Here is a 12,514-nt window from a genome sequence, read left to right on the forward strand (position 1 = left end):
AGAGCTCTGGTGGTTGACCGGTCCCTCGGTCCATCCCTGGGGTTTTCTAGCTTTAAAACTCCCCTTCTCAGCCGCCCCGGCCGGGTCCGCCTGGGCTGATAGAGGGAGCTGCCCCTGGTGCTGACTGCTGCGTCTACCTCTACATCCTTTGCCCTGCCCCACCCGGACTCCAGTAGAGCCCCTGGGATCGGTGTGGGAGGGGGCAGTGCCGGGGCGGAGAGGGTCGTAGAAGAGAAAGCAGAGAAGAGGCACGGTTGAATTAAATTCTACTTCCTCAGCGACCACAGTGCCCACCACCAATTTCCTGTCCCCTGCCCTTCCCCCACATGAAGCCCTTCCTTGTGAGTATGATTTCCCAGATTGCCCCCAAAGTGAACAGCAGCCTTCCGTCCCGTCCCTCAACCCTCTGGATCACCGGCCCAAGGATAGGACATGTGCGGGGAGATCCAACCAGGGTCATGTATACCCCTGGCAAAACACTGAAGGCTAACCCAAACAGGAAGGCATAGAGACCCACCGTACCCATGCACACTCGCCCCCACCTACACACGCACGCAGAGCGGAAAGGCATGGGACTTGGATGTGCACTCACACAGGCACTGCCTTACTTTGTAGCTTCCTCTATGGAGTAACCCAAACTGATTTCCTTTTTTTGTATCTCCATAATATTTCCCTAGCACATACTCATACCCACCACCCACTGTCAAGCAGTCACACTGACACCTTCAGTTAACATGCACTGGTGCTAACACAAATGTGAAGCAGTGGCTGTATCCTCATACCAGAGCCGTCCTAGGGACACACTACCCCCTCATAGACACAGAGTAACATTGACTCATTGTTGTATGCCATGAATACTGTTTAACACTGGTTGGAAAAAGCTTCACACCCTCAGAAGTGCACAGACACACACCCCCACACACTGACAGTCTCACTCTCTCTCTCTCTCTCTCTCACACACACACACACACACACACACACACACACACACACACACACACACATGCACGCACACACACACGCGCACACATATACGCACCCCTCAAGGATCTCCAGTTGCCCAAGTTTGCTGGGAGATACAGGCCAATCCTGATACCAAAGAAAAGAGTTACTCAGGGAAGGAGTCAGTTCTTTGCCTCTCTCTGTCTCTGGGGTTTCCGGTCTCAGGTCTTCTTTCTCCCTCTCATCTGCTGCCTTTGTCTTTGTTTCACTTTTTCTGAGAGCCCAAGGGAAGGGGACGTGTGCCACCCCAAGCAGCACTCTCACCCCATCTCTCTCCTGTCACCACCACCGCCACAGAAAGCATCCGGAGGTGCCTGAGTCGAGGAGCTGTGCACCAGCAGCACCGGGTGAAACTGGAGACCAAGCCCAAGAAGTATGAAGACCGAGTGCTGGTGAGAGGGCAAGGCTGGTCACACGGGGTCCAGGATGGGTGAAGAAGGATCAGGGACAAGACTAAACTTAGGGGGCAACTGGGTTGCTCAGTGGATTGAGAGCCAGGCCTAGAGATGGGAGGTCCTAGGTTCAAATCTGGCCTCAGACACTTCCCAGCTGGGTGACCCTGGGCAAGTCACTTAACCCCCATTGCCTAGCCCTTACCACTCCTCTGGCTTGGAACCAATACACAGTATTGATTCCAAAACAAGAAGAAGGAGGAGGAGGAGGAGAAGAAGACTAAACTTACATTTAATAACAAGAATCTCCACCTTCCCCTCTGCTACTAGAATGGTCCTGTAAGCCTACAGACGATAAACCTACATCCCAGATTTTTACTCAGTTACAAAAAGCAGTTCTTTTATCCATTTGTACAGTAGTCCTCAGAATACTAAATATGAAGTAAAAGCAACATCATATCAACTTGCCCAGGAGTGTTTCTACCTGAACTCAATAGACAAAGATCAGAAGGAAAAGATTAGTTTAAAAGATGAAAGGGAAAAGGCTAGTTCAATTAATGACAATGATAATAAAGGAAATGGGGAGCTGGAACTCATGAGAAGTGAGGGAGACCAGAACTCAGGGAGGATTGTAGGGGTGGCTTCCTTCAACAAACCAACCCTCTCATCTCTCCTTTCTAGGCCCTGACTGCCTGGAGACTTCATCTCTTCCCTCTGAAAGTCCCAGCTAAGGTGAGTCGGAAGAGCTGAGCAGAATAGGGCCAGATCCCAAAGCTCTCCTTCTAGACCAGCCCATATCTTTGACCTGAACTGAGCTGCATCCATCCTTCCCCCCATCCCAGGTGGAGAGCTCTTTCAATGTCCTAGAGATCCGAACCTTTAGCACCCTCAACCAGAATCAGGTAAGAGCAGGGAATAAAATTCACTGGGGCTGTGGAAGCATAAGGAGTATTTTTGTTACCCTTAGTATTCAAATAGGCAATAGATATTTTCTAAACACCTACAATGTACCAGGATCTGTGCTAAACTCTGAGAATACAAAGAAAAGCACAAACACAATACCCAGCCTTGGAGGCCCCCAATCTAATGGGGGAAGACAACATGACAACCACCTTGTGTGCATAAGATGTATTCACCAGGGGGCAGCTGGGTAGCTCAGTGGATTGAGAGCCAGGCCTAGAGATGGGAGGTCCTGGGTTCAAATCTGGCCTCAGACACTTCTCAGCTGGGTGACCCTGAGCAAGTCACTTGACCCCATTGCCTAGCCCTTACCACTCTTCTGCCTTGGAGCCAATACACAGTATTCATTCCAAGACGTAAGGTAAGAGTTTAAAAAAAAAGTGTATTCACACCGCATAGTGTGTCATGGGAGAGACTAGGAAAATCATCTTACAGAAAGTAGAATTTGACCTGAGCCTTGAAAGATACTTGGGAGAAGGGAAAGCATTACCCCACGGGGGACAGTCAGTGAAAAGGAGCCAGGAGATGGAGCGTAGCATTTGTACAGTATGTAGAGGGAAGTAAGGTCTAAAAAGAAGACCTGACCAGGTTGTGAAGGGCTTTAAAATCCAACCTAGGAGTTTCTGTTTGATCCTGGAGATCCTGAAATACAAAGCAGGGTGCCCTGAGGTGGGAGCTGAATTTGAGGGTCTGCCACCGTGTCTCTCTCCACAGATCCTAGTGGAGACAGAGCGCGGTACGGTGAGCATGCGACTACCATCAGCAGAGAGCGTGGAGCAGGTGACCCGGCATGTGAGCACAGCCCTAGCCAAGGTCTGCCCGGGCCCTGGGTGAGTCACAGCGCCAAGAAGGCTCCCATGCTGTCAGGACAAAGCAGAGGGATGTGGATCACAGGGGAAAGTGGGGATGGGAGACTTCTTTCCTATAGTAGGGATGCTAAAGCTGGGGTTTGCAAGGAATTAAAGAAAACTCTCTCAACTGGGCTGTGCACATCACTTCCCCAGGTGCCTGATCCGGCGTGGAAACCCTGAGACCCCTGAGGGGCCCCGGGACACATCCCCCAACTCTGAGACCTCCACGTCCACCACCCACAGTGTCTGTGGTGAGCATGAGACACCCTCCCCCCCAACCAAAGAGACCACTGACCCTAAACCCAGCTTTGTCCCTGATCTTAGGCATCCCAGCCCATCCCTGGCAGCAGCAGGACTGCACGCAGAACACTGTGCAGGGCCCAAAGACGAGGAGACTCGATCACTCACTGCCCTTGAGGGGTCATCAGTTTTTAATTTTGGCTCATTATTATGGATCACGTTACAGAATAATTTTCTTATAATGAGCAGCTTCTTATATAACTCAACAAATATTTATTAAGGGCCTACATGATGCTAAGCTGTTGTTCAGTCTTTTTTTCAGTCGTGTTTGATTCTTCTTTACCCAATTTGGAGTTTTCTTGACAGAGTGGAGTCATTTTCCATTTCTTTCTCCAGCTCATTTTACAGATGAGGAAACTGAGGCCAACACGGTTAAGTGATTTGCCCAGGGTTACACAGCTAGAGTCTGAGGCTCGATATGACCTCAGGAAGAGGAGTCTTCCTGACTCCCAGGCCAGCACTATCGACTCCACCATACTATGTTACGTGCTGGGAATAAAAAGACAAAAATCAAAGTATTTTGATTGTATTGGCCTTCAGGGAACTTACATCCTACTGATGTAATGGAAAAGACTGAGGAGAGACTTGGGCTAGATTCCTGTCTCTGGTATGTATTCCCTGTGAGTTGCTAGGCAAATCACTTACCTTCATATAAGCCTCAATTTCTTTATCTAAAAAATTAGAATCATATTGGTAATAGAACATACTTCATGAAAGGCAGCACATCAGAATAGAGTCATCCTTAGATTCAAGAAGACCTGGGTTCAAGTTTTAATTCTGGGACATACTGGCTATGTGATTGAGGATAAATCAGTTAATCTCTTGGTGCCCCAGATGACTAAGACTATTAAGGCATTCAGTTAACAAGCATTTATTAAGGGGCAGCTGGGTGGCACAGTGGATAGAGCACCAGGTTGGAGTCAAGAAGGCCTGGGTGGCCCTGGACAAGTCATTTAACCCTGATTGCCCAGTCCTTGCTACTCTTCTGTCTTAGAACTAGATACTAAGACAGAAAGTAAGGATTTTAAAAATAATGATAATAAGCATTTATTAAGTGCCAAGCACTGTACTAATCCAGGGAAATACAAAGAAAAGCAAAAGACAGAGCCTGTACCAGGGTGGTGGCAGTATCAGAAGAAAGGGGATGTATTAAAGAGATTACAAAGTTGAAATCGAGGTCTTGAAAACAGCTTGAATATGAGGAGTGAGAGATAGTGTCAGGAGTCCAGAATGATACCCAAGTTGTGAGCCTTGAGGATGGAGGGGATGGTGGCATCCTCCACTGTACTAGAGGAGTTTGGGACAGGGAAGCACTTAAGAGTAAGGACTGAAGAGTTCAGCTTTGGACATCTTCAATTCACTCTACATGCAGTCTGAGTCAATAACAGTTGGAGATGTAAGACTGGAGGTCAGCAGAGAGATGGGGGCTGGATAGATAGATCTGAGAATCATCAGCATAAAGAGATAATAAGAAGTCCATGGGAGCTGATGTGATCACCAAATTAAATAGTATGAACGAAGGAGAGAAGGTTCAATACAAAATGCTGCAGGACACCCAGTTAGTGGGCATGACTTGGATAGAGAATTCCACAAAGGAAATTGAAGAGTGGTCAGAAAAGTAGCAGGGGAATCAGGTGGAGAGTGGTGTCCCAAAAACCTAGAGAGAAAAGAGCATTAAGGAGAGGAGGGCGATCACACGGGTGAAAGGCAAAAGAGGAGCCAAGAAGAATGAGGTTTGAGAAAAGGCCATTCACTAGATTTGACCTTAGGAGATCATTGGTAAATTCTGAGAGAGCTGCTTTGGTTGAGTGATGAGGTCAGAAGCCAGATTTGCAGAGAATTAAGAAGAGAGAGGAAAGGAAGTGGAGATACTTGTAGTAGAAGGCCTCAAATAGTTGCCACATAATTATCACTACTGGGAACTGACTACACCAGTGAAATCATAGCCCTATGCAAAAGCAAACAAGGGATGAGGTCGAAATAATATAATAGAGAGAGAGTGCTTGGCAAGCCAGTAGTATCAACCATTATTACTTTCATGATCCTATAAGGTATGGAGGGAGGTACACATTTTAATATTTAATATAAATAGTATATTAATGGCAAACTGAGGCTCTTCAAGATTAAATAATTTCCCCAAGGTCACCAGCTGGAGAGATGAGGCATAGACATGACTTTAGAGCTGAAAGGGGCCTTAGACGTTATCTCATCAGCCTCACCTTAGAGTGGAGAGGATTGAAACTTGGGCGTGTAGAATAGATTGGTCAGTTTCCTGCCTATGTAGTGGGGTGTATAGGATATTCAGAGAGGTCTAGTGCCCCTTTTCAGGGCTGCTCATCTACTTTTAGCATCCATCCGTCACCCAACTCTCACCTGTGGCTCTAAGAAGCAGTAGAATGCATAGCAGCTTCACCTCAGTAAACCTGTCTCGGCAGATGGGTGGAACCACATTGAGGGTAACAACAAGCCTCAAACCCCTCAATAAATTAGGGGCATGTCTGTCCTGAGCATAAGAAGACTTCCATCAGGGCAGAAGAGGCAGATGAGAACAGTTTATTCCAATGACCATGAAGGCAGTTGAAGTAGGGAGCTGTGAAGTACTTAGAGCTTAGTCACTCATCGAAAATACCAAGATCATCTCCTGCATCCTGGACAATCGCCCTGACTTTTGTCTTGACATTGGACTTCAATGACCTAATTTATACTCCAGTCAAGACATCATTCTGTGATATCATTGGCCCTCTTCAAATTAAAAGAAAAGGGGGGCAGGTGGGTAGCTCAGATTGAGATCCAGGCCTAGGGATGGGAGGTCCTAGGTTCAAATCTGGCCTCAGACACTTCCCAGCTGTGTGACCCTGGGCAAGTCACTTGACCCCCATTGCCTAGCCCTTCCCATTCTTCTGCCTTGGAACCAATACACAGTATTGACTCCAAGAAGGAAGGTAAGGGTTTTTTTTTTTTTTAATGAAAAGAAAAGGAAGGCCTATATATTAAATAGGCATAGGATGGGTACTCACTCTATCCCTACACCAGGGTGATGGCAGCACCAAGGGAGAGAAGAGAATTCATGCACTTTGGGTAAGCTTCAGGTGAGGAACTTCCTTGGTCCATAGAGGTCTGCATTTTTCTTGTAGTATTAAATCTGTCCGAGTTGCCTTCCTCTGTCAGTATTTGTTGTTGTTCAATCACATCTGAATCCCAATTGTCCATGGGGTTTTCTTGGCAAAGATACTAGAACTATCTACCATTTCCTTCTCCAAAGGATTAAGATAAATAGTGACTTACCTAGGGTTACCTAGCTAGTAAGTGTCCAAAGTCAGATTTGAACTCAGGTCTTCCTTACTCTGGGCCCAGCACTCTATTCACTGAGCTTCCTATCTGCATCCTCTCTTGGCATTTTTCCTGCAATTTAGAAACTGTCAGATTTGCCTAGAGCTCCCCCAGCCAGTAAAAAGAGTCAGGACTGGAATAAGTCTTTCTGGCTTTGAGACCAGTTGTCTGTATTCAAACCTTTTCCGATTTGTATTCCAAATGCATCGTTCTTTCCTTTACATCACGCTGCTGTCCTTGACCTTGACCCCTGACTCCACTTCTCATCGGGAACCAACAAACCTCCCACTCCCCGAAGGTGGCTTCTCCGAGACCTACGCGGCTCTGTGTGACTACAACGGACTGCACTGCCGAGAGGAGGTGCAGTGGGTAAGTTGGGCTCCACTGGTTTCCAGATGTAAGAAGGTTTGGTGTGTTGATGGGATCGAGGAACTAAGAAGGAGGGAAAGGGAAAGGAACTGGGAGGCTGAGACAGGAATCGAGAGAGAGTCAGGGTCCGTCTCTTTTAGGATGTGGACACGATCTACCATGCAGAGGACAACCGTGAGTTCAATCTTTTGGACTTCAGCCACTTGGAGAGCCGGTAAGCAGGTGGGGCAGCAGGGGGCGAGAATGGCCAGCCCCCATCTCTACATCCATTCCCCCTTTCCTCCTTAAGCTTTGCTGCTTCTCCCTGCCTGTGTCTTCTTCCTAGAAATTCAAAACCTGCCTCCGCCTTGACTCCAACATTTCCAGTTACCCCCTTCCATCCCATCCAGGCTTCCTGCATTTCTCTAATTCCCCAGCCAACTTCTCCTGCCACCTTCTCCAGCCAGTCTATCCATCTCCCCCACTAGGGATCTGGCCCTGATGGTGGCAGCTCTCGCTTACAACCAGTGGTTTACCAAACTCCACTGCAAGGATCTACGCTTGGTAGGCACCAGGAGGGGCCAATAGGCGGGAGGGGAAAGGGAAAACTGTCCCTCCCAGGCCTTACCCTGGCATCCTCCTCTTTCAGGGCTCAGAGGTTCTGGAACAGGTGCTACACACCCTGAGCAAGTCGGGGAGCCTAGAAGAGCTGGTGCTAGACAATGCTGGCCTCAAGACGTGAGTCTCTGGAGGCTGGGAGCAGCTTCCTCCAAGCAGGAGCACTCCCAGAGCTCTAATTCTAGAACTGTGGAATGTGGGATCTGGAGGGGTCTATCCTCCGGTGGTGCGGCCCCTTCCCATTTTACAAATGAAGAAACTAAGCCCCAAGGAGGCTGAGTGACTGTTGACTGGTCACACACCTAGCCAGTGAAACTCACATCTCCCGATTCCCAGTCCAATGCTATTCCTGCTATGCTCTGGCAGCAGACTGCTCTCTTGCATATGATTTGCATATAATTAATGCCAAATTGAGTGGCTGTGTCCCTGCCGGGCTCCTTTGTGCCTAACCTTTATTGTGTCTGATTACACTCCTTGTTTAGTCACTTTTAACTCTTGGTGACCCCGTTTGGGGTTTTCTTGACAAAGATACTAGAGTCGTTTGCTGTTTCCTTCTCCCGCTCATTTTACAGATGAGGGAACTGAGACAAACACGTTAAATGGCTTGCCCCAGGTCACCCAGCTAGTAAGTGGCTGAGACCAGATTTGAACTCAGGAAGATAACTCCTGACTCAAGCTTAGGACTATCCACTACCCTACCTGGCTGCCCCTGGTTGCTCTCTCCCAGACAAACATTCCTAGTTGGGTTTTATGTTGGTATTTGCAGCCTGAACTGCAGCCCTGCAAGGCACTGTGCCCGGGCTAAGCCTCCTGTGGGGCCCTGCTCCTTCTCGGATACCCAGATTTTCCAAGACGGACCCCTGGTGGGAAGCCCTCAGCCCCAGAAGGCAGGATCAGTGATCCAGCCTGTACCAGAAGCAGCGAGGTCACCAGGAGGGTTGGGAACCAGGATCAGGGAGGGGACAGGAGATGCCGTTAGGGAAGGGGTCAGAGTGAGCCATGAGTAATCCCAGCACAAGATAAAACCTTTCTTCTTTTTTCCCTGAAGGGACTTTGCCCAGAAACTGGCTGGGGTCTTTGGGGAGAATGGGAACTGTGTGCTACATGCCCTGACTCTATCCCACAATCCCATCGAGGACAAAGGTGAGAGTGGGAAAGCTGAATCCCCTTGGAAATCCCCAAATCAGACCCTAGTCCCAGCCCAGATCCTCATTCTAACTCAGTTTGAGCCCTAATTCTAATGCTAACCACTATATCCTTGACCCTAGCCCTAAATCCACCCTCCATCCTCATGCATCCGATCCTCAAGGGGATCCTTTGTCTCCTCTCTTAGGTCTTCTCAGTCTAAGCCAGCAGCTCCTTTGCTTCCCCACAGGCCTTACCAAATTGTGCCTGTCTAAGACTGCCATCTCCCCTCGAGGTACTGACTCTCTGAGGTCGTTACAGGGCTGGGGGGAGTGGGTTCCTCAAGTTACTAAGCCCCCAAGACCTTTATGAGACTAACTCAGCACCCCCCCAACCCCTGCTTCTTGGAGTATTAAATCTCTGGTCCCTCGGAAGAAGAAGAAAAGGAAACATGGCCACCTTTACAGTTAGGGAGGTGGCATGAAGCTAGCACTCATTTGGGGAGGATAGAGAAGGGGAAAGAGGATGGGAAGGAAAGAGGGAAAATGTACCTGTTGCCTACTGCCCAATGTGCCCAGGGCTCCTAGCGCTGGGCCAGACCTTCGGTGCCAACCCAGCCTTTGCCAGCTCCCTACGCCACCTGGACCTGAGCAAGAACCCAGGGCTGCTCGCTACTGATGAAGCCAATGTGAGTTAAGGTCTAGCCACCCCTCCCCAAGTCCTTTCCTATTTTAATAATAATCACTCACATTGACGTTTATAGGTTTACAAAAGTGCCTTCCTCAAAACAGTTCTGTAAGGTGGGTAGTACAAGTCACAGTATCCCCATTTTGCAAATGAGGACACAGAAGTCCAGCAAGATTACTTGTCTTGCTCCAAGTCACCCAGCTATTAAATGTCATCTCTAGAACTTGAATACAGGTCTTCTGACTCGAAGACCAGAGCTCGAGGTATGCTGGGAGCCAATCCCTCCACATACACACACAAAGAAGATAAATCTCTATGCCCAGACCCTTCAGGAAGAGCCTAAAGTGTCTCCCCGCCCACCAGAGATCCGTCACTCACCAAACCGGTCAGGTGGCAGAGATGGACCCTCCTCTGTGCTGTGGTCCCTGGGAAAGGGGGAGCTTGAAGTCTCACGCCAACACCCCTTACCCCTACCTTCCCTCCTTTGCTCGTGTCCCAGGTCCTGTACAGTTTCCTGGCTCAGCCTAATGCCCTGGTCCATGTAGATCTGTCTGCGACCGACTGCGCCATTGACTTGGTGAGGAGGACGGCCCGAGAAGGGATTGGGGAGAGTGGAGCCAAGCTAAAGATGGGGAGGGGGAAAGGGTGTGGTTGTGGGAGGGCAGATGAGGAGACCAAGGCTGAGGCCGGCTACCCCAAGGCTCCCTGCTGCTGGAATGAGGGGGCTGGGGAGAGAAATGGGGATAGAGAGTGAATTACGGGGGAGATTGGTGTTTATAAGGGTCTGAAGAGAAGAATGAGGCATAGCAGAAACTATTTTGTAAACATTCCAGGCTCCGTTCTGCGTCAACCTCTCTAGACCTCAGTTTCCTTAGCGTGTAAAATGAGGGACTTGGGCAAAATGACCTTGTAGATCCTTCCCCTTCTACAGCTGTCATTTTATGTTGGAGAGGAGGCCTACAACCAGAGGGCCGGTGGATTCAGTGGGGTTTGGGGACCAGTGAACCAGTAGATTACAGATGGTGGATGAAAGGATTAAAGCTGGGCTCATTTCAAGGGTGCAAGGGCTCCCACGCTAAACTGAGATATCAAGAGAGCCCGGGAATTGGGAGAGGGGCCGGGAAAGAGGCGAGGGTGTGTGCAAGGAAATGGAAAGCAAAACCAGGAACCATTCTGTACTGTGCCCCTCTCCTAGCTGCTGGGTGCCCTGCTCCATGGCTGCTGTTCTCACTTAACCTACCTCAACCTGGCGCGCAACAGCTGCTCCCACAGGTGTCCTCTGGAATAGGGCAGGGTGAAGTCGTGGGGGGTCTGATGGAGGGAAATGTGGGGGCCGGGAGGGGGGGACGTGCCCCCAGCTTGCACACTTATCCGTGCCTCTTTGTTCCTGTCTTCTTGCTGTCCCCGGCTGCCTGCCTTGGTTTTCTAAGCTGCATAATGGGGATAATAATAATACTTATCTCAGGGTTATTGTGAGGATCAAAGGATATAATATTTGTAAAGAGCTTAGAACAGTGCCTGGTGTATATATATACACACACACACACACACACACACACACACACACACAGTAGGTGCTTAGTAAATGCTTGTTCTTTCCCTTCCCCAGCAGGAAGGGCCGAGAGGCTCCGCCAGCCTTCAAGCAGTTTTTCAGCAGCGCTTACACACTGAGCCACGTCAACCTGTCGGCTACACGTCTGCCTCTGGAGGCCCTCAGGTTGGGGCTCTTGGCGTGGGGATCCGGAGCCCCCCTGCCTCCCACCCCCACCCCCCTGACAGCCATTGTTCCCTCGCACACAGGGCACTCCTCCAGGGCCTCTCTCTCAACAGCCACCTCAGTGATCTTCATCTGGACCTGAGCAGCTGCGAGGTGAGCGCCCCAAAGCCCCCGCTCCCCCCTCCCTTCTCTCTGCCCCACTTCTCAGTGATGTCCTGGGACGGATACCCAGAAGCCAGAATACCCAGGTTTGACCACTGGCTCCATGGCTTATTCACCTGGTGACTTACCTCTGACAAATCACTGGATTTCTTGGTGCATCCGTTTCCTCGTCTGTTAAAAAATATATAAAAATAAATTTAAAAAGAGCAGTTTAGGGGGCAGCTGGGTAGCTCAGTGGATGGAGAGCCAGGCCTAGAGATGGGAGGTCCTGGGTTCAAATCTGACCTCAGACACTTCCCAGCTGTGTGACCCTGGGCAAGTCACTTAACCCCCATTGCCTAGCCCTTACCACTCTTCTGCCTTGGAGCCAATACACAGTATTGACTCCAAGATGGAAGGTAAGGGTTTAAAAAAAAAAAAAGAGCAGTTTGGGCAGGCCAGCTTCTATCCCTTGCTGCGGTCCGGGAGACTTTGGTCCCCTTCCTTCTGTCTCACCCTCCATGAGTCCGTCGGCAAACCTTTATTAAGTGACTTTGGTGATGATGGAGCTCTCCTCTCCGACGCGTCCTAGGACTGCCTGTCTAGCCCCGTATCCTCCCCCACCACCGCCGGGCCTTCCCGGTGTCTGCGCCCTTTTCCTGTGGGGTCATTTCTCCGACGCCACTTACTAACTCTTCCCTCGTGGCTCTGAGAGTCTCAGGCTTCCCACCAGGGGGCCGAAGGGGCTGTAGCTTGGGATGCTCCGCTCCCAGTCTGGGGACAGAAGGGGCCTTGGGGCAGCAGGCTGGGTGGGCATGACTCCTTTGGGGCATTGCCCCCGCTCCCCATGATGGAGGCCCAGGCCTCACACACAGGGCTTGGGGACTCATCTTGGTGAGGCCGGTGCTTCCTCCTCCGAGGCTGGCCCGGGCTGGGCCGGGTGGAAGGACCTCGATTCTGCAGGCGGACCCCGAGCCGACAGTCCCGGGACAGCCGTCCCCCGTCCCCTCTCTCCTCCTGCCCCCATGCTTGTTCCTCCGCAG

The 12,514-nt window shown here is 50.1% G+C and overlaps 1 protein-coding gene across 10 annotated transcripts in view; it reads left to right on the forward strand.

Moving 5' to 3' along the window:
• Positions 1 to 12,514, forward strand: part of CARMIL3 (capping protein regulator and myosin 1 linker 3) — a 28,788-nt gene that overhangs the window by 1,235 nt on the left and 15,039 nt on the right. For 6 of the 10 annotated variants that reach the window (XM_056810085.1, XM_056810091.1, XM_056810088.1 and 3 more), the window contains exons 2-17: positions 1,300 to 1,394; positions 2,076 to 2,126; positions 2,237 to 2,296; positions 3,069 to 3,184; positions 3,359 to 3,456; positions 7,134 to 7,204; positions 7,345 to 7,418; positions 7,672 to 7,747; positions 7,833 to 7,921; positions 8,850 to 8,944; positions 9,135 to 9,221; positions 9,505 to 9,614; positions 10,113 to 10,190; positions 10,809 to 10,885; positions 11,223 to 11,330; positions 11,414 to 11,483. In XM_056810085.1, coding sequence (XP_056666063.1) covers positions 1,300 to 1,394; positions 2,076 to 2,126; positions 2,237 to 2,296; positions 3,069 to 3,184; positions 3,359 to 3,456; positions 7,134 to 7,204; positions 7,345 to 7,418; positions 7,672 to 7,747; positions 7,833 to 7,921; positions 8,850 to 8,944; positions 9,135 to 9,221; positions 9,505 to 9,614; positions 10,113 to 10,190; positions 10,809 to 10,885; positions 11,223 to 11,330; positions 11,414 to 11,483 — 1,355 coding nt within the window. The remainder of the gene's footprint in view (positions 1 to 1,299; positions 1,395 to 2,075; positions 2,127 to 2,236; positions 2,297 to 3,068; positions 3,185 to 3,358; positions 3,457 to 7,133; positions 7,205 to 7,344; positions 7,419 to 7,671; positions 7,748 to 7,832; positions 7,922 to 8,849; positions 8,945 to 9,134; positions 9,222 to 9,504; positions 9,615 to 10,112; positions 10,191 to 10,808; positions 10,886 to 11,222; positions 11,331 to 11,413; positions 11,484 to 12,514) is intronic. The other 4 variants (XM_056810087.1, XM_056810089.1, XM_056810090.1 and 1 more) reach the window with 1 other exon arrangement.

Source organism: Monodelphis domestica, chromosome 1 (genome assembly GCF_027887165.1).
Source record: "Monodelphis domestica isolate mMonDom1 chromosome 1, mMonDom1.pri, whole genome shotgun sequence".
Taxonomy (NCBI): Eukaryota; Metazoa; Chordata; class Mammalia; order Didelphimorphia; family Didelphidae; genus Monodelphis; species Monodelphis domestica.